The following is a 21,907-nucleotide window of genomic DNA, read 5'->3' as shown; positions in this document are numbered from 1 at the left end:
TAATAACACAATTATTTTGTGGTTCTCAGCGGCATTTTAAGCAAAAAGAATATGTAAATAAGTTGCCGCGATAAAACCGTTCTAGCTGCAGACACAAACCATCTCGACGACATATAAGAAAAGGCAAGTGAAAAACGCCTTATGTTGAATTCCAGATGATGCCTTTCCTCACTGAACAAGGAGACGTATTCATGAAGGTGCTGGGCAAACTTGCCGATGAAAGGAGGGAGGAGTCAATGCTCGAATCCTTCCAAGCTCTGTCTATGGACTTCTTTTGTCGGGCAAATTTTGGAATAGACTCCAACTTTCAGCATACCACGGCAAGTCTGTTCTACGTCAAAGCCGAGAATGTCATCCCAGGAATGATGATAGGCCCCTTCCACGCAATTGCACGTAAGGAAGGTATCGTAGTGAGCTTGTCACCTATTGCACCACACGAGAAATTATCTGGTGCGATACCAATTTTGGTCATATAATTTTGTTTTCATACCCAGTACCTTGAACATAATGTTTTTATACAGAAAGATTGATACATCAACAATTATAATTTCCCAACCAGGAACGCTTAGTTTTAGGTTTCAAGGTAGATAATGCCAAGTGTGACTTGAAAATGTCAGAATTATGCCTAGTATAAAGTTTCAGACATTAGCAGAATGAATATTTGAACGAGTTGGTACGCATTCATTTGAAAACGTCCCGAATTAAAATGGACAAAGTGAGAGACTCGACGTAACAAAGGTCAGACGTACTTTATAGTTTTTGGTTAAAACGCAATTTCAGCCCCGTCCTTTCCCCCGTAGATTGGAGTTATGGGGTCATCCCAGTGCCTTGCGGAAAATATAGTGCGGCTTCTATAGTATTATCGCATGATCTTTTTTGTGCATGGAGCCCTCGGCATGGCTATAGAAAATGTACGGAAGAACAGCGCAAAACTGGAATTTTGACATATTACACTAAGCAGGATGTGAGCTTATGAAGTACTGTCCTCAACGCCAAGTCGGGTACATTATTTTTGATTGTAAGCAGTTTTATGACCCCATCGATCGCTAATCTTCCTTTGTGCAGCATATTTACTGGTTTTCATGAGCTCTCTTAGGCAAGTAGATGCTTCAGAATTATTTAGAATATGCAGTAGCTGGTTTGCGTTTTGGCAGCCTGGTACGATGAGAATTAAAATGCTATCCTATGTTTTCTTCTGTCCCAACCACGAAAAGCAACTATCCTTACTTGAAACAAATGGCAACGTTATGTTTTCTCAGCTAAGCAAAAACATTTGGTTTAGGTTATGCACAGCCTTAAGATGTCTTTAACAATATCCCGAAAGGGTCGAGCGCTGCTGGGACGGTCAGCGCCGTACCCAGGCGTAGTGAGGTGACCCCTGCGACCCTATTGAAAATTCCATCAAGCTACGTAATTTGGGACACTGACTGCCAGTCAGCAGCCTTGGTGGAACGTGACGGACCATCAGACGTCATCTGATGGTCCATCAGATGACGTCTGACTGCCACTGCCAAGGGAATTTCATGAACAAGGGCAGCATTTATATAAGAGTAAAGCTATACGCACTCATAAATATCGCCAAGTGCCTCGATAAAACAAAATGTTCGAGAAAAAAAAAAAAAACAAAAAAACAAAAGCAGGACCACAGCGGATCAAACCCGCGACCGCTTGCGTACAAATCGGACACCTTAACCGCTGTGCTACGCCACCGCTACGGACACTCGATTTGACTATTCGTTTTATACGAGATGCTTCGGCTGCAAATACAGTTAAGCCGTCAGCATGTTATGCAAAGCACTCGTACATCATTCGCCGTATTTCAGTTCTACTCACCTGCCATGTAGAGTACTTTCGCGTCGTAGAACGATCCTTTTCTTCGCGCGTCATCGGCCCAGTAGACCTTGTACACCTTGTCGTCTTCAACTACACCGCTAAAGTCCCTTACATCGTCGGAACTCACAACGGGCTGGGTCTTGTCGAGTAGAAATTCTACTAAAACATAAGACATTGTAGAGCCCGGGCAGGATTGACAGGTTGGAGCAAGCGGGCAAACATACGAGTCGAGAGCGATCGTTCATGAAAGCTCGGCGAAGCCTCTACGGGCGAAGCGAAGTGCGAAGTGTCGTGTTCGGCGCTTCGGCGGGCTTCTGATCAAGGTTGTCGGTCGGTTGCGTGTCACATCTCTAACGTCAGCGATTTTATGGGCTCACGTCCCGAAATCGTTTTCTCGTGCATAAATTACTTTTCGTATTCATAGATTTGACGAAATAGTGGTATCCGAACGAACTTTACGTCCTTTGACCGTACTTCTGTCTGCACGTCAAAGCTTTCTGACGTACAGTCAGAGGCAATCGATGTACAGTCAAAATCACCACCAGGACATCCTGATGGCATTTTGCGGCGGCCGACTGCCACCAGGAAACCATCAGAAAGCCGACGAGCGGGGTCTGACTGGAGTTTGACTGTCGGTCAGAGTAACTTGTTGGCCAATCAGACATGCTTGACGTACAGTCGGGCACAGTCAGCGGTCCACTAGAAAACATTGACTGCCAAACAGCGTTACATTGATGGATTTTTCCTTCGGGGAGTATGACCGTTAGCACACAAAGCACATTCATGTGCGAACGCTGTCAGCTGGACTCCTCTGCTGACTGCATGCGGCTGCTGCTTCTTATCTGTCGATAAAGCTATCCGCCTCAGTGGCCGTGTCCATGGACAGACTCCGGTCAGTAGAGTTGCGGAAATGAAGTCCGCTGATATTACGTCTGCATTCCTTCTCTCCAAGAAATATTCTACTCACGCATATTTTGGATTCATTTCAGCCGATAGATACTACGGGAGTGTATTACCGATAACAGAACAAGGCGACTTCTTTAACTCTGCGTTTTATTCTTTATCGAGAGCGTGTATCAGCGATACCTTAACTGTACAAAGATAACGTATCTCGTGTTGGCTAACTGTGCACCCTTTTTTTACGTCGACCGCAAAACATGTACTTCTTTTGCGTATTTTCTTAAGCAGGTTCGCAGTAGGTAGGTTAAACGCGATAAATTGGCGCGTAGGAGTATCGTTTTTGATGAGGCAACTGATTTTGTTAAATTCACTATTGGCGCCGAGGTATATCGCCGGCACCCTCTTATCGTTTCCGCTTGTGACATCACGACCAGGATATACCTCGCCGTGACTGGCAGAATTTGCCTCCCTCTAAGGCGGCGACTTGGTAAGCATCATCATTACACGAAGAAGCTATGGCTCGGCCAATCCCCAATGCCGAGCACAGCGCCGCTTTTGGTCGGGCACGCCGCCAATAGTGAGTGTCAACGCAGGAAATGCATGGCGTATTGAGGACCCGAGTGTCTCGTTTTCAGATTGCAGCCAATAAGGTTGCCGCATTCGCCGATTATAACGCCGAAGAAGAAATCACGAAGAAAGAAGCACACGTATAATAAGCCACTCCATGCGTTTTTTTTTTAAGCTGTCATTGAGGAAAACGTTTCTGACAGCTTAGGGAGTTCAGAGAGTGTCAAATCTCGATCGCCCTTATTATCTCTGGTTATTCCATAGAATTTCAACTTAAGCCAATAGGAACGCCAACCAACGATTCACAAAGAAGCGTGAACATTAGACGCGAATCCCTCTGCTTCTTAAGTTGTTAGTAACTCTGCATGTGCTTGGCTTGAAATGCACAACATTGCTGGAGTTGGGATCAGAGGTAGCGCGCTCAAAGATTCCAGTTAACATTGAACTATAAGGTTGTGTTACTTTCGTTTCGAGGGGCCAGAAAGATTGTAAACGATTTTTGAACGCATCTCTGTACTCTCGCCTTTTGGTCTTCATTGTTCGCACATGGAGAGATGGGCGACCCAGAAATAAAACCGGATCCACTGATGGTGATTTCCTTTTTTTTAAACAAATGAAAAAATTAACGAATGTTTCAAAGTGGCCTCTTTTCGTGTCAGCGCTCTGCCTAACGATGCACCTGCCGACTATAATGTTTGAACCTTTGCCACGTACAGAACAACTCCAAATGGCGAGAGCTAGAACTATGGTTCGAATCCGGAAGTGCAGTTGTGTTAGCTCTCCCGCCTCCTCCACCGCGGAGGAGGAAGGAAAGAAAGCGAAACACTTCCTCCCGACGCGAACTGTAGTTCTAATGTTCGCCGCTGTCACAGAATTCTACTTGTAACTGCACCAGTACTCTATGCACCAGGCTTTTGGTATATGCGTGAGACTTTACTAAAGGCTCTTTCATTACACATATATGGGACAAAAGAAGCAGAACCATAAAAAGAGGTATCAAAGTAGATAACTCCAGCTTCACGTACCGCGAACTGGCATGATATTTTTTTTATTTTATCAACATGGTAGAAGGTGCGTTGCGGGTATATCTGCGTCAGACATATTTTAATGCACAAAGCACAAATATTAAATAAGAAGTCAAATTCAGTAGGTATACCAATCAGATCAACTACAACACTCTAAATCGTGACCTGCTGAGTTTGAAGCACGTGCCCTCAATTGCATATATCTCTGTTTCAACACGAGTTTAATTTATGAGATGCAACTTATAACTAGATACGCATACTGAGTAATTTTCAACTATCATTTAACGGCGTTTTGTAAAATCAGTTTGAAATATAACTTTAAGTTATGTCTCGCATTACATGAAAGACTAAGCCTGCACAAAACGCCGGGCGCGATTAAGAAATTGGCTGGTGTCTACAAAGTACTCCTTCCATAAAACTAAGCGTCAAGACAAATGCACATCTAGCAAAAAAAAACTTCAAAGCTAGCTGATGCCTTGAAGGACTCATATTTAAATTTACTTAACTACCCTAACCGGGATTTCAGATACATTGTAATTAAAATATACAAAAAGCAATCTTAAGTGTCATAAAAAACGACTTTTTATTTTTGCTTTCATGCAGGTACCAACAATAATTTTGAAAATATTTCCCATCTTTCTGCAGAATGCACGACGACACTCGGAGTGTTTATGAAGCCATTCTTTTGGATTAATCGAATACTCGGAAGTTTTACCATGAATATATTTGCCGAAGAGATGAAGAAGGTTGTTCGACTCAGAACGAAAAATCCTAAAGTATGCGGCTTGTTTCTGTGACCATACCGCCCATGTGTCGAAGCAAAGCTTTAAATTCATTCTTAAAAAGTTTTAAAGATTGAATTTCGGCATTGCAATGAGCACGTGGATTGCAATACTCGGTTATACTACTTTTGTTAATCTTTATTGTTACTGTTAATGCTATAAGTGATCTGGAAGCAACCTCTTGCACTGCGTTTATTGTTATCATAAGCATATGAAAGGACTATCAACGTTTTCAGGCCGATGTTTCTATTATAATTTGCATTGGAAAAACCTTGATATCATTAATCAGCAACAAAACTATCGCGTCTAAAATATTCTAGTTAATTACTATACACCCGAAGTACCAAAGTAACAAACTAGCAGCTTTCAAATGTAATAGCTTACTTTTAATACCAGTCTACAACTAAAAAACAAATTGCCACGCCTAATTGTTGTGTACCTTATTAACGATTGCTTATGTGAGGACTGGTAGACTTTTTTCAGTTTTTATCACATTCATAGGCTATTAAATTTTTAATCTAAGTGCCGGTTCAGCCTCTTGTGACGGCTTACGTCTAAAGATGTTTGAAGTCATTTATAAGCTTCTGCAGATGTAAGCAGTCCCAAGTGTGGGAACCAGCCTTAAGTGAGGGCCTCTGATGTTTCTGCAATGATTCGAATTGTACACGTTGGCATAATTTAAAATTTTTCTCAGATATATACTTTGTAATTTAAAATAAAACTTTCGTCTTCATGCACATCACTGAATAAAAACTGCCATATGCCTTTCAGCTACGAAGAAACGACATGCTGCAGAACCTATTGGAAGCCGAACTGCATTCCAAGCACTTTACGAAAGGTATCGAATTCGAATCACCTAGGTGGTTCGTGGTCGAATGTTAAATCACATCCTAGTTTAGTAGAAAAAATAAGAATAAGTGTCTTTTACAATATTTTGTACTCCCAAAATACTTTGTTTGAAAGTAGACGCGAACACTTCACAAAAAAACCTGCCATGATCATGGTGATAAACTTTAAGATATATTTAGCTTTTACAAACCTCTTCTCAAAGAAACTTAAGATTTACTTAAAACAGCTCCAAGGTTTACAGAAAAAGGTTTTTTAGTCTCATGTTTGTGTACATAATACAAGGTGAACGCAAAAGAAAAAATCTAGGCATGGAACCATTGTGTCTTTAACCTCACTCTTTTTCTAATATGAAGGATATCTTATATGCAAATACACATATATATATATATATATATACTTTAAACAAACAGGCGGGCTTCAAGAATTTCGGCGCCTGTCCGAAGAAGAGTTGGTGTTGCTGACGACAGTTCTCTTTCTTGGAGGGTAAGCGAAAACGTTCGGCGACATTTTGCCTTTTAATAAACACGTTTCTAACACCCTTTATCTTCACCACGGTTAATAAGAAATAAAATCTGATTAGTCGTTTGTTTCCTTACGGCTTCTGAATGCTTAAAAGATGCTTGGCGAGGCTTCTGATATTCACCCTTCTTGCTTCTTGATTCCTTCAGTTATTGGCCTGTAATGCCTAAATATTACTGCCAGCTGTGTAAGAATAAGACGCTCAAAACGAGCCATGGCCAGTTCATCTTAAGCTCTGAGTAACGGTAAGAGTGAGGAAAGCCGAAATTTATATGTCGCAGACAGCCAACCGGAATGCGTCCGAATTCCCAATAATGGCGTTGTCGATCATAAAAGCGCTCAAACGAAAATGATTATTATGCTTTTAGAACTAAGCAGAGCGGTTTTATGACATGCCTTTACTGTAGTGGTCTGTGTAGAAAGGATTTTTTTTTGTTTATTTGAGCATGTCAGCGTCCAACTGAAAGCGGGAATCTCCAGCCGTTTGTGGGAGCTTTACTTTTTACAGCATCAACTCAGGTACATTTAGAAATAATTATTGTAGATATTTTTGGTAAATCCGTGGTTCCAGAATTGGAGTTTCGCTCCATCTAGTTTAACGCAGACGTCGCAACGCGTTTTTTTTAATTTTAAATCTATTTGAGGTGTCAAAGACAAGGGCGATCTTTGAAATGCCGCTTTCTCTTCACACTTTTTGCCACTGATGATGATAAAAATATTCATGGGCATTTGGAGTCAAAGTGTGGTATCACATTTGATTCGTAATTGATATATGTATACAAAACCGAAAATTAGAATGAGCTGGAAATGCATATTTAAATACCATAATTCCAACAGTTTAAGAAGATTAAGAAATAAAAATTGACGGATAATTTTAGATAATGTCTCATCCTGAACATGTAACAATTTATAAAGTTTAAATGCTTATAAATCAATGATTATTTTTACAGATTTCAGACCACTGCGGTGACATTGAGCTTTATGTCCATGTTACTCGCTATGCATCCAGAAATTCAAGAGAAAGTGAGGCAGGAAGTGAAGGACGCAATTTCAAGCTCGGTAATGCTCCTGTAATATTTACTCACTACCAAGGGTACTAAATATTTAACTACATTACCTGTCAAACAAGTAATTCACTGTATGCCTTTTCTTTGTCGAGACATCAAAAAAGTGAGATCAGATCTTATTATTTTTCAGTAAGTGACACGTTACATTTTATTAACAGCGTGACACGTTTTGTTTCTGGGATTAAAATGTGAGAATCAAAAAGAGCAAACAATGTATTGGCTCATATTTAAGAAAAAACAAGAACACATCACCAATTTATGATTTAAGGAAAAGTCATAAGAGATTACACAATAATATTTTATTAAATTCAAAGAAGTCATATGAAGACGGCATTTATTCATGTTTATAAGTAAATTTAACACAAAAACAAAAATTGACGCCACCTAAAAAACTAATTTATTCCGCAGCCGCTCACGCACATTACATAATTCGGAAAACTGCTAGCTAAAAAAATCATAAAATGAAGAAAAACAATAGTAAAGCCTTCTTCCTCCAAATTCTAAACGCCCACGTCGAATATTTTTAAAATCTACACGAAGAATGTATAGTTCGTCTATATTAATATATATGTGTTCCTAATTTGCAACAATAATGTTTTCCTATAGCAGTCCATAGGTTACTCATCATTTAAATTATTCTTATTCCAAGTTACACTATATGCATAATCTTCATATTACACAGCGAAAAATCTTATTTAAGCGCATAAAACCAACACATAATATTATATAATATTGTACATCTGAGCAGAGCCGTGCACACAGAGAGTTTTGTCAATGGGAGGCGCGGGCAGAGCCAGGGCGTACTTCGGATTCGGAAAGAGGGCTTGGCATGCTCTCTTGACCAACCAGAATCCGAAAAGAATGCCCTAGCGGTGGTAGCGAGAAACAGTTCTGATTAAAGATATATGTTCGTATATGGTTTTAATAAGCACGTAAGATGGAAGTGTAGTGACTCTTCGTGGTTGGAAATAGGGTGCACGTGTTGTTTTGATCATGATCATGCAGAAAGATGTAAGAAGCAAATGCGCCGCTCAACTCTGTTTTGCTCGGACAGAGTGTGACCGCTCAGACGGCAGATTCCCGGCCCTCGGCACTTGGCGTTCGGATTATGTCGATCGTTCCGCTAGTCACACTCTTCTACCATCATTTTTAATGAGCGCGATTGAAACATGATGTGTACCATATTTTCAGTCACCGAGAGTTACTCCGATGCAGTTATCAGGTTTGTTTCTCGCGACCACCGCCAGGGTATTATTTCCGGCTTCTGGTTGGTCACATTCGAGTTTCTGAAGACGCTCTGGAACACGCCCAGCCCGATTTAGGCCAACAGCACCTCCTCATTTCTCTACTAAACTTTCCAACGAATGACCAAACTCTCTACATATACGGCTCTGCATATGAGCACCTACCCCTCATGTGATATATGTAACATTTAACATTTAATTTGACGCATTTTAAATTAAATCTTTCCTTCTTAAAAGGTTAAACATCTGGGTCGTTACGTATATGTTGTTACTCTCCTAACATGCGTCCATTTCTACATATTACTTAAATAGCAGAGGGTGTCTTATTTTACCCAGGTGTGTTGCGCTATTCAACCCAGAAAAAGGCGTGTTGGCTTCGTGTTATTAATTATATTATTTCTTGAATATATAATCCAACAGGGATGTCTGGATTATGACACCACGGTTCACAAACTGAACTATATGACGCAGGTCATGAACGAGACGCTGCGATTATACCCCCCCTCACTTACGTGAGTTGGCATCCCTTGGCTCGAATTCTTGAGGCAGCACTGTTTTGCATTTTATTCTTCCATATTTTCCAACGGACAAAGCGTAAACATTAGGTAAACAAAACTCAGGTATGTGATCAGGAGTCTGTACGTACCCAGAATAGAGTGAAACCTTTCAGACGACGCAGTTGTTTCGGGTAGGTTCACCTAGGTACTCTTAGTATTAAAATTATGTGCGTTTTTATAAATTTGTAAAATGTGGTAGAAGTCTAGATTGAATGCCCTCGGCTTTCAGAAAAAAATACTGACCTGTAATACTAATAATATGTGTCCTCGTGGTGATTGTAAACTATAAAATTGTATACTTTCCGTCTTCACACTTCCGTGAGTAAGTGTTTCAAAATAAGCTAATTTTCGTAGAATAACCATCCATATATTCAATTTACGTAATTCAAATGTGGCACCTTTATTAGTTAAAAAGCTGGCAATTTTTAATACTCGAGAACTGATGTGCATCAAACATTAATGTGGAGTCAGTTACATAGAAGGGCTGCTTGTTAAGCCATATAAACGCCTCCCCCATTTAACACAAATCTGCTCATTTGCGTGAAATGTCATCCATATTCCCAGGTTCCACACAAGAACTGCAAAAAACAGCTTTGAGTACAAGGGTACAACATTTAAGGCCGGAACGTGTATCATGGCACCCGTGATGCAACTACATAGAGATCCACAATATTGGACTGACCCAAACAAGTTTGATCCTGACAGGTAACTATGCACAACGTTTTAATGGCGGGTTGGTTTACATCCCTAAATATTAGTTTTACCTTTCGGGATAGCCTTCACTTAATGCGTTAGAACACCATCATAGATTCATACATAGGCGTAGACTATGGGGGGGGGGGGGGGGGGCAACGGGGCTCGTGCGGCCATGTTGAAATCCGGGGGGCGGGGAAGGGGAGCACCCCTCCCCCCCCCCCCCCCCCCCCCCCCCGGGCCCGGGCCGTGATCCTTACCGAGACGCTGTTTACGTGCCGTGTAATTAGCTGGTAGTAGCGGCATGTAAACAAAATAGCGCGCACGATGCTTTTATTCACACAATACATGGGAAATGGAATTCCAGCGTGTTTTCCTTAGCTTCAATCTCCAGTTCTTGCGAAAAAACAACGCGCAGCACCCCCCCCCCCCCCCCTCCCCCGGAAGAACTCAGCCTGCCCCCCCCCCCCCCCCCCCCCCCCCGGGAAAATTGAAAGTCTACGCTGCTGGATTCATATAAATGTACCGCTGAGAGACTAATATCATCCGATATGCCGAAATGGCAAGAACCGTTTTACTGAGAAATGCTGACTTCAAGTTCTAAAGAATGTACCAACCTGGCACATTTGAAGTAGCGCATGCATTGAATTATTGATTAATTCGCTCGTTTATTTGGAAGACAACTACCATCAATACATAACATTAAGTGCCCTTAAAACATTGACTATCCACGGTGGCAGCTTTTACTGGGTCGAAAAAAAATTAAAGCAGTGAGGGTGGCTAGAGATATGCCATATTTCTTCGCTTCGTTTAAGCGAGGATCCTAACATTTGAGCATTTGTACCCAAACTCTCAATAATTGAATGTATAAGAAAAATTGGTTTTCAGGTCATGGTCGCCTGCCACACAAGTAAAATCTACGCTTGTTTTCACTTTAGCGTACGTAATCTTATTCATACCATTAAACTAATTCAACAATATCTGTGCACGTTCTATCTGCTGCTTTGACCTCTCAATACTGAGTGTAGAAAAAAAAAAAAAAAACGTGTGCCAAAACTTTTGGCTTACTGCCCATTTCCTTGTTCTCCGCCATTCTGGGGAGTATTCAAAACCCCTATCTGTTTACCAAGACTGATCCGGTGTTGCGCACTGTCATTCATTATCTTACGGGTAATCAAAAAAAAAAAAAGTACCTTCTAATATATTTATTTAAACTTTGAAGACAAACTTACGGATGTAGTTGCGCGGACACTACTAGTTGTAACACGGCAGTCGTGGCCGTTCTGTACCCCCATCACCACACAGAATGTTCATTCCGAAACACCGCGCCTACCCCGCCTACCCTCTGCGGTTAAATCACTTATCCGGGTAGCGATCACACTCTCTTCTTGTCGTCTGCTAGGCGACACCGCCAGAGCGCTTGCCAGTGTTTGCTTCCGCTTTTTGGGGTGCCTCTTTCAGTACGATGATTCCTCGACTTACCGAAACGAGTCAGGCAAACAACCAACGAAATGGAGACACCGAGCTAAGCATAACTGCAGCCGCCTGTTCCTGGTGTGTCGTTTGTCAGAATCTGGAGCACGAGTTCGTCTGCTTCTTTTGCAAGGGTTGTGATGACGTCTGAACGCAAAAACCTCTATTGGCTCTGATTGAAGAATAGTGAGCTGAGCTCAAAGCAACCTGCCTTAAGATCTACCACTATCCTTATATCAGAGTCAGTCAGAGCTCGGCGTTTCGAAGTCAGCAAAACCCCTGCAAAAGATGCAGACGAAGTTGCACTCCCATTGTTTTGCTAATTGTGCTTGTCTCGGTATGCCCCCTTCGTTGGATGATTGGCTGATTGGTTTCTATCACACTGGGAATCTCAGTACCGAAAGAGGCACCCGCAAAAGCCCGTGAAGCAAACATCTGCACGCGCTGCGGCGGCGTCTGCTTTGTACCTAGCACACAAGGAGATCGTGTTATTGCAACCTGAAAGAGCAATCCCGTCGCGCAGAGTAGGCGGAGTAGGCGCGGTGTTTAAGAATATCCCTGCCATGTGGCACTGCGGGTGCGGAACGGCCACGGCTGCCGTGCTACACGCCTCGCAAATGGGCTCATTTTTGTCTTCTGCGCATGAGAAAGGAAATCGCGGTGATGTCAGAACGCCGAGCCCTGATTGGCTGATCGCGACCCCCTATCTGAGCGTCGTCTGCTCCTTTGCAACGTCGTCTGCTTGCAACGTTGCCTGCAGATTTCTTGCGACTTTCGAAAGTCGAGCGAGCTCGACTTCGCCTTTCAGAGAGGGCAAACGAAATAACTCGAGCAGTACGTTGTTTTTGTCTAACAACTAGCAGACGCGCATCAAGGAGGGAAGTCAAAGGACTTACTGGCGAGGTGTCCCGAGGCGCCGAGGTTTGTTTGCTAAGAACCAAGAGTGAGCGTGGTTAGTGTCCGCAAGTTCCCTCCCAAATACTGTTTCCCTCCTTTCGTGTGCGGCGAAACTTCTCACTCTTTAACGGCGTCGGTGGGTTGGCGCAGTTAACGTCGTCTGCTTTACGTCTGCTAGTCAAAGCGATGGCTGCTTTGCCTTTCCTGCGTTTGTCGGAGATCCACCGCTTTTTTACCGGCGAGAGTCACCGTTGCCTCGGAAAACAAGGAGATGACAAGAGGAAGAAATTGACCTCTTAACTTAAAATTGAGGTCAGCAATCAAAGTATAAGACGGGAAAGGTTCACAAGGGTCGCGCGGGCATATTCCATTCAGCACGCCAGCCGGTCGTGGGCAGACGGTCGCCGAGTCGGAGTGCCTGCTAAGCCTATCTGCCGAGCTCGCTTGGTCGTTGTCGGTGGAATCGTGGCCGTTGGAACTCTTCCCGGGTGTTTGTGGATCCAGCGTTCTTGTTCGTCGTGGTCTGTTTTAAGTACTTTTACGTTTTTCTTGCTGCTTGAAGTCGGGACGCGTGAGAGGGGCACGGAGAAAAATAAACGTCCGGTGGTCGTCGCGACCGCGACGCTGTCGGCCACGCTGATTTGATCGTAAGAAATGCGTAAGACAGCTTCGGAGCTGTCGTAGGATTTCGTCGTAACCTGCGCAAAACTTACGAAAATTTCGTTTCGGGAATACAAATTTGTACTCAAGTTTTGCCTTACGCATATTTTTGGCGTAAGATCGTTTTGTGAACCTGGCCTCTGGTTTCTGCACTTTCGAAAGTGGCAGGAAAGGTAAGACAGACGCAGACGACGTTGCGAGCAGACGACGGCGCAAAGGAGCAGACGACGCTCAGAGAGGGGGTCGCGATCAACCAATCAGGGCTCGGCGTTCTGACGTCACCGCTACCCCCTGCGCAAAAAGCAGACGAACTTGCCCTCCGCATAGCTTGCGAAAGTGCTTGCGCGGAAACTATAAGCTGAAACAACCCTTCAGGCTTCTTTAGTTTACTGGTCTATTTGTAAAGGAATTTCCATGAAAACATGTGATAGAACGCAAGGCTGGCCTCTCGGCTTCTCGTCGATTAAAAAGTTTAACCCTATTGATCGCCATCCTATAATCGAGTATAAAACCACTAATCGGTTTCGTTCATTCCCATGCAAAATAGTTTTTAAAAAGTAAAAATTAACTGTTTTTTCTCTGCTGAATATTTAATAAACGGCGCAGTAAAAATTAAAAGTTTAAATCAATCTTGATATGGGGTTTACAACAGTCAAAAGACACCCACACGCACAAGTTATTACTTTAATCTCAGGGAACCGAGATGCGTTGATAATCTCCGGCAATAGTGAACTCCTTTGATTGTTCAGAATTGTCTTTGCTCTGCTAAACGGACACTCGCACGTGTTGAAGTTGCTGGGACACGTATAACCTTCTCCATTCGTCTGGAGTTACAGTTTACTTTAAGTCGACATTTTTTTGAAAGTTTGCCTTCATACTGGTGTACTCGTTCACGTCTGCGTGGTCACACGTTGAAGTTTTCCTTCATTTTCTCAAATTGATCGGCTTAACTGGTTAAAAATATTAATCGTGACTAAAGCATTGATTTATTTATCGGTGGGTCGATTCGTCAAACGCGTAGCCGTCGTCTCAATCTTTAAAATATTTCATAATTTGAGACATAATATAGCCTGTGGCAAGTGATGCCAAGGAAGAGTTCGGAGTGGGAATTTCAGCCCAAACTGTATAAGAAGCGGACATACTGACACAAAGGTACTGCGGCCCAGACGAACATCAAAGTTTACCACCTAAGTTTCGCCCCGAAAACTCAGCGAATAAATATTAAACCATTCAATCATGAGGAAAAAGCTATGACTGGCGATCGCGAGCTTGTTCCAGACATGTATAGTTACTGCAATAAAGTAATCAAACACCGTTACATGTAACGCAATCAAAAAGTAATTAAGTACGTTACTCTTTACTGAGATTTAAAAAAAAAAAATTACGCATTGCCTCGGCTTGGAAATAACGTGTCATATTATCATTGCTCTGCATCTGTCATTTTTCAGACAGTAGCATAGCATCTCCCAACATCTGTAGTTTCTATATTTTTGTTTTGTTTCTATAACGCCTTCATTTAGGGGTAACTGTAGCTATGTTGATGTACCTTGTGTACAACATTTTACGGCCCTGTATACAATAAAAGCGCTAAAAAGACAACTTATAGGTCAAAGGACGACGATTAGCGCAGAACGCTTTTCGTCGCCCTTTAACTACTCCGTCATCTTTTTAGCGCTTTTAACCTGTACAATAAATCTCCAAGTAGTCCAAGTACATACCCTATTTATGGCCTATTGAGCATTTAACCGTCGTGCAGATTACAGGCGCGAACTAAGGATGAGAACTTCGTTCAGTATTTTTATTGCAGACGTTCCCCTCCAGAAGTCATTCAATGCCATTACTAGTTAGTTTATCAAAAACACAAAATACTTTTACCCGTTCCTTCTTTTAAAAGTAACTAGGTTATTACTTCGTTAGAACGGGTAACTAGGTAGAAGTAAGCCGTCACTAGGAACGGGTTGCGTAAGTCTGGTTTGCTCCACGAGTATCACGCTCGCATTATGATTGTCGATTACAGGTTTAGTCCCGAAAACGAAGGAACGTACTGCAAGAGAGCATTCCAGCCTTTCGGTGTCGGACCACGCTGTTGCGTCGGATATAAGTTGGCTCTTTTTCAAGTACTGTACTTCACCGCTAGAATGGTGCAAAACTTCAAGATGGAACTCGGAGACGCACACAAGGTAGCTTCTGTATTTGATTCAAAATTAGCTGTCATCTCCTAGATATTGCGTTAAGATAAACATTAAGGGTTTCGAGAGCACTTATTGGGCAAGTTAACCTCCTTCGTTTAAAGACGAACCATAATGTAGAGCAGCTCAGCTAGGGCAGCTAGATTAAAGATACTTGTCGTTGTTAATTAAATTTGCTTCCGAGTCATTTAATAACCTTCTTGTCCAGTATCAAGACATTTAACGGACATATTGCGGTTCAGTTTGATTGGTGGAACTGCAGGGAAGACGAATATAGTATTTAGCCTTTAAAACTTAATTCGCAAGGCTACCTGCATAAGCAACCTAAAGAATGCAGTTAAAGAGAAAATGTTCTTGTCAAGACCAGCTTCCATGAATTCTATTTTATTTGACATTTTATCTACTTTAGAAGAAGTAGGAAAGAAGTCAGAAGTTCTATAAATCTTTCAATATAAATTATTACAGAGACTGCTTTTATATTTACTGTATTGCTGTTGACCTTGATATATGCATATATATATTTAGGACCATAAATAGACCGAAGAAACTATGATATACATTGTCCCCACAATTAGCTCTCTGACCATGAATATTGTCACGGGTGGTGACAAAAAAAAAATAAACAGAAAAAAATAAACGTTTAATGTGGCGAACTTGTGCCAAAAATAAAAGGGTACGAAAGAAAACAGCAGAGCGTCGTGGGCGTCGATGTCGGCGAAACCGCAGGATCGAGCGCAGGGGCGAGACTGACTCGACAAGGTCGCGAGCGGCGTCTTATCTAGAGTGAGTCACTATCTCGAAGATTCGGCGGAGAAGGTTCGAGCGTAGCACGCGCGGGGCGAGAATGAACACGCACTTTCTAGAACGACATAAGCAGGGATAAATGACATAATTTATGTCCGGAGCAAGAATAAACGAGAAAGTTCTAGAAGTCCGTGACCCTGCGCGCGGTATTATCCCCTGCTTTAAAAGCGCATCGTCCCGATGCAGCACAAAACGAAAAAAACAAAACAAAAACAAATCCAAAACAAAACGACAACAGAATCGCGAGCCACAGTTTAGAGTCCACAGTTCACTCGTCGACAAGAGTAAAAAGTTCTATCGTTCGTAATACGGCTTCAGCCGGACGACGTGCACCACCTCGGGTCGCGGCTGACGTCTTGCAGATGGACGCGTTCCGTCGGGAAGGACTTCGTAGTTCAGATCGCCGAGCCGTCGGATGATCTTGTAGGGTCCGAAATAGCGTTTCAGAAGCTTCTCGCTGAAACCGCGGCGCCGTATTGGTGTCCAAACCCCTACCCGGTCTCCGGGTTGAAAGTGGACGTCCCGGCGACGAAGGTTATACCGGCTTGCGTCGACTCGCTGTTGGTCTTGAATCTTGATTCTTGCCAGCTGACGAGCTTCCTCCGCGCGCTGGGAGATCAGTTGAGCGTCGTCGTTGCCATCATCGGTGGGCACGTGAGGCAGCATGGCGTCGAGCATTATGGTAACCGCCCGGCCGTGTACCAGTTGGAAAAGCGTCACTCCCGTGGTTTCTTGAACCGCTGTGTTGTACGCAAACGTAACGTACGGCAACACCTCGTCCCACGTCTTGTGCTCCACGTCGACTTACATGGAGATCATGTCAGCGATCGTCTTGCTGAGCCGCTCTGTTAGTCCGTTGGTCTGCGGATGATAAGTGGTGGTTTGTCGATGGTTGGTGTGACTAAGCCGAAGAACCTCTTGAGTCAGGTGTGCCATGAAAGATGATCCTCGATTTGTGACCAACACTTTGGGTGCGCCGTGTCGAAGGAGGATGGACTCGACGAAAAACTTTGCGACTTCCAGCGCTGTTCCCGATGGCCTTCGTCTCGGCGTATCGTGTAAGATAATCGGTAGCGACGATAATCTACCGATTTCCTTGCGTCGATGTTGGGAACGGTCCAAGTAAGTCCATTCCGACCTGCTGGAAGGGCGTTGTCGGGGCGGGTATCGGCTGCAGGAATCCTGCTGGCTTCGTCAGAGGCCTCTTTCGTTGTTGGCACTCATGGCACGACCTTGTGTACAGATGGACTGTTTTCGGGAGTCTCGGCCAGTAGTACTTGTCACGAATCCGGGCGAGCGTCCGGCTGTAGCCAAGGTGTCGAGCCGTCGGGTCGTCGTGGCATGCTTGAAAGATTTCTTCTCTCAGGCTGGCCGGAACAACCAGCAGCCAGGCAGGGTCGCTCGTTCCGAAGTTCTCCTTAAAGAGCACGCCTCGCCGCAGAACGAAGCTTGACAAGTCTCGGGCCAAGACTCGCGGAACTGAACTTCCTCGGCCTTCAAGGTGTTCGATCACGGCGCAAAATTCCGGGTTGTCTCGTTGAAGTGCTCCCATGTCGGCATCTGTCACTGCGCCGAGAAAACAGGCGTCATCGTCGTCGTCAGTGCTTTCGGGAGGAGATTCGACTGGGGCCCTAGACAAACAGTCGGCGTCGTTATGTGCTTCGTTTTGTGCTGCATCGGGACAATGCGCTTTTTAAAGCGGGGAATAATGCCGCGCGCAGGGTCACGGACTTCTAGAACTTTCACAGATACACGATACGGCTACCGATGAGCAGGAAGTGCGTCGTCATCAGTAATAATTCGATGTTTCGCAACCGTCGTTTGGCGCACCTTTGACGACGTGGAGAAGCACTCACTGAACTCGGCGAGAAGGTCACTGAGTTGTCATCGTTGTGGGGTAGGCAGGACTGGATCGATGTCAAACTGCGAATGCGGCGTTGTCCCGTGTGGCCCCGAAGAGATGTCTTATGCTATTCCGGCGATTGCGGCTCAGTCCATGAGTTCCTCGGCGTGACCCACGGCGGTGCCTTTCGTAAGGTACTGAGCCTCCTGTCGGAAGTTTGTTACGAGTGCAAAAGTGTGTCCGTCTTGGAGCTCCGCGAGGCCTCTTGCGACGCCGATTCCTCTTCCTAGAAGCAACTGGAGGCTTCCCTCGAGCAGAACGTCGCCGCAGAAAGCCCCGTCGATCCCGATGGGTACAAAAACACTGGACCGCGGCGGTAAGTTCACGTGATCTGCGAGGACACGGACCGCGGATGACGTCGCTTCGGGTTCCTCCGGTGGTGAAACAGGTTTTCGCAGAGTTAGCCGGCTTGCTCTGAGGTCGATGACGGCGCCATACTCGCAGGGGAAGTCCATTCCGAGGATAACGTCCCTCGAACAGTCCTGCAGAATGACAAACTTCACAGGGCACGTCTTACCGTGGATCTCGACGCGAGCAGTGCATCGCCCGACTGGTGTGATGAGGTGCCCACCGGCGGTTCGTATTTGAGGGCCTTCCCACGGCGTTGTCACTTTTCGCAGGCGGCGAGAGAGCCTCCCACTAATGACTGAGTAGTCCGCTCCGGTGTCCACGAGTGCCAATGCGTCGTGGCCGTCGATAATTATATTTAGGTTGTTGGACACCGATGCAGGGACGTCGTTGTGATACGTAGCGTCGAGAGAGTGGGAGCGCTCCGGCGTTCTTGGAGGCTCTTTACTTCGGTCGTCTTCGGCAACGCCACCTCCAGGCGTTGCCGCACTTAGTTTTCCCGGCGACGCAAGGGCGACAGTCTCTCTCTGCGGGGTCGTGGCGCTGCAGACGCTGAACGTCTGGGCGACGGTGAGCGGGACTCACGGCGGAGCAGCATTGAAGATGGCAAACGTCGGAGGTACTCCTCGACGTCACGGGGGCGTTCGTCGTACCTTGGGCGCGGGTCGTTGGGGTAGAACCCGCGCAGCCCCAGTTGTCGGTAGGGACATCGACGGTAAATATGGCTGGCTTCACCGCAGTGGAAACACAACGGGCGTCAATCGGCCGTCCTCCACACGTCGGTCTTTCATGGAGCAGCTGGTTCTGAGCGGACGTACGCCCGATCTTCATGGCGTCGTGAATACTGCGGCGCTAGAGGTTCACGTCGAGGTGGCCCCGTATACGGGAGAGCAGGGGGCGGTGGTCGTCGGGTAGCTGCGGCGTAACTCAGCTTTGGTGGTTCAGGAGTGGCGCTGGCGAGAACTTCTGGCTGCAGCGCCTGCTGAAGTTCTTCCTGGTCAATCTCGGCGACTGAGGGCGTAGCTGGGCTTGTGGCAGCAGGTAGCAACTTCTTCAATTCCTCCTGGACGACTTCACGGATAACGTCACGGATGCCGGGGAGGGTGGTGCCCAGGTCGGATCCAGATGTCGCCAGAGTAGTTACGCCAGGGTGTCGTTGGTAGTGTCTGGCGCCGGCTAGCAGGGCCCGTTCCATATTTGTCGCCTCCGCGACGAACTCGTCGACTGTTGTTTGGGGATTCCGGATGGGACCGCCGAAAATCTAGCTTTTTGTACCCCTCATCAGGTGGTGCAGCTTCTTCTCCTCGGTAGCCTGAGGATCGGCGCGGGCGCTCAGGCGGAGAACATCCTCCACGAAGCTGGTGATGCTTTCATTTAGGCCTTGGGTTCTTGTTCGCAGGAGATCTTCGGCCCTCTCACGTCGGTGGTGGCAGGCAAAAGTCTTCATCAGTTCTTGCTTGCACACTTCCTACGACGTCAAAGAAGCCTTGTGGTTTTCTAGCCAGTGCCTCACGGTTCCTTCCAGCAAAAAGTAAAGGTTCTGCAAGGAGTGCTCAGCTGACCACCCGTTATGTCGGGCCACACGTTCATAATGTTGCAGCCAGTCCTCGATGTCCTCGCGGGCGTCTCCGTGGAAAGGCGTCGGAGTTTTGGGTGCGACGGGCAGGTATACGATGCTGGCATTGGACGGGTTTTGCGACGACTGGCTGTCTATCGTTGGCCTCGTTGGCTGCTTAGTCTTGGGCGGCAGAGGTCCGAATTCCGGGTGTAGGCCTTAGGTGCGACGACTGAACCGGATCTCGGAAGTGCTTTCGTTGGTTCTTCGTGGACTAGGCGTCGGACTTGCACTGCGGGCCCTCGGAGGGGTACGCGGCAGGGGCACGCGGTACCCCGCACCTCCACCAAAATGTCACGGGTGGTGACCAAAAAAAACAATAAATAAACAGAAAGATATAAACGTTTAATGCGGCGAACTTGTGCCAAATATAAAAGGGTACAAAAAAACAACAACAAAAAAACAGCAGAGTGTCGCGGGCGTCGATGTCGTCGAAACCGCAGGATGGAGCGCAGGGGCGAGACAGACTCGACAAGGTCGCGAGCGGCGTCTTATCTAGAGTGAGTCACTATCTCGAAGATTCGGCGGAGAAGGTTCGAGCGTAGCGCGCGCGGGGCGAGAATGAACACGCACCTTCTAGAACAACATAAGCAGGGATAAACGACAGAAGTTATGTCCGGAGCAAGAATAAACGAGAAAGTTGTAGAAGTCCGTGATCCTGCGCGCGGCAATATTATGGTTTCTTCGGTCTATTTATGGCCCTAAATTTCAAGACAAAAATAACTTCTGGCTCAAAGAGCTGTGCTACATGGAAGGGACTAAAAAAGAAAAACGCACTTGACGGAGCTTAAATAATTTATGAGCTTTCGTGATGAGTTTAACTGAAACTGCGTTTTTATTGTGTATTCAGGGTGCCATCGAGGTACAAACCATCGGCATGATGGCTTCACCCGGCGATGGATCATGGATGAAATTTACACGGATTTGATATTGCTCCTTTTAAATCAAAGATTCTTGGAGCTAACTCGGGTGCTGGAACTTTGGAGAATCATTAATTGAGACTGTGGCTTTCTTTGTGTATATTTATATTAAAAAAATGTACAAAGCATGCAAAAAAAATGGGTAATCGAAAACAAGTACAGGGAACAAGCACTTACGTTAACTTGTTTTGTTAACTCGACACGTTCTACTTTGCGTTTGCCTTTTTTTTTTTTTTTCGAGTGCCGCGTACATTTATACTATACATAACCTAACTCATTTTCAGAGATACTTTGAAGTAACTGCATCTACAACTATCTGCTTCAACAATTTTATTCTATACAGCTTAAGTAGAAGATATTAACTGGTTCGTTTAAATCACACACGTGGAATTTTGTACAAACTAAATAGTAATACCACCACAGTTTGAACATACACAGTGTGGATTATCTTACTGCACTGTATATACACCGAGCGATTGGGCGGCTTTAATAATTTTTACATTAGCAATTCATCTGATAGCGGCTTTTCTAAAGTATATGTTCATTAAAACTTCATATTTTGAAAGACAGTAAAATGCTGCATTTTTGTGCGGTGGTCAGGAATATGCCGAAAAAAGCTCTGCTTATTCTAGCAAAGTATATCCTATCATTTACGGTATAAATGTTTATATCATTTAACATGTTGTGTTTGAAGCACCATCACGCATGATTTCGTCAATAAAATTACCTGTTCTACAACCAGACTGTGTTGTATTATTAAACTTACTTTTTTCAATTTGCGGCATACCGTCAGAATAAGTTACGCTAAATACGAAGTTCAGATATTTATGAGCAACCAACACTTCTGAACAAAAGGAGTTGAAATGATGGAGAAACTAGGTAGGAAATACCAGTAAGCCCGCACCAAAGATACAAATTATTATATATATATAATATAAACGAAAATCACTGAACAGCTGTATGAGCCAATATGCTTTAAATATTGCACCGAGCTCCGTTTTCTGCAGATCACGGCGACAGACAATCACAGCAAACAGCAGCCAATCATATTAACATTCCAGC

General features: G+C 44.7%; 1 protein-coding gene across 1 annotated transcript in view; it reads left to right on the top strand.

Annotated features, from left to right (window-relative positions):
* Positions 1 to 21,566, top strand: part of LOC8042297 (cytochrome P450 3A14-like) — a 30,936-nt gene extending 9,370 nt beyond the window's left edge. The window contains exons 6-14 of the mRNA XM_042294510.1: positions 156 to 393; positions 4,971 to 5,101; positions 5,879 to 5,945; positions 6,367 to 6,439; positions 7,426 to 7,534; positions 9,207 to 9,298; positions 9,908 to 10,048; positions 15,084 to 15,246; positions 20,776 to 21,566. Of these exons, the coding sequence (XP_042150444.1) occupies positions 156 to 393; positions 4,971 to 5,101; positions 5,879 to 5,945; positions 6,367 to 6,439; positions 7,426 to 7,534; positions 9,207 to 9,298; positions 9,908 to 10,048; positions 15,084 to 15,246; positions 20,776 to 20,853 (1,092 nt within the window). The 3' untranslated portion in view covers positions 20,854 to 21,566. The remainder of the gene's footprint in view (positions 1 to 155; positions 394 to 4,970; positions 5,102 to 5,878; positions 5,946 to 6,366; positions 6,440 to 7,425; positions 7,535 to 9,206; positions 9,299 to 9,907; positions 10,049 to 15,083; positions 15,247 to 20,775) is intronic.
* Positions 21,567 to 21,907: the final 341 nt, after the last annotated feature.

This window comes from Ixodes scapularis, unplaced genomic scaffold (assembly GCF_016920785.2).
Source record: "Ixodes scapularis isolate PalLabHiFi unplaced genomic scaffold, ASM1692078v2 PGA_scaffold6__148_contigs__length_123643588, whole genome shotgun sequence".
Lineage (NCBI taxonomy): Eukaryota > Metazoa > Arthropoda > Arachnida > Ixodida > Ixodidae > Ixodes > Ixodes scapularis.
The sequence above is the reverse complement of the archived record's forward strand: the minus strand, read 5'-3'. Positions and strand labels throughout refer to the sequence as shown.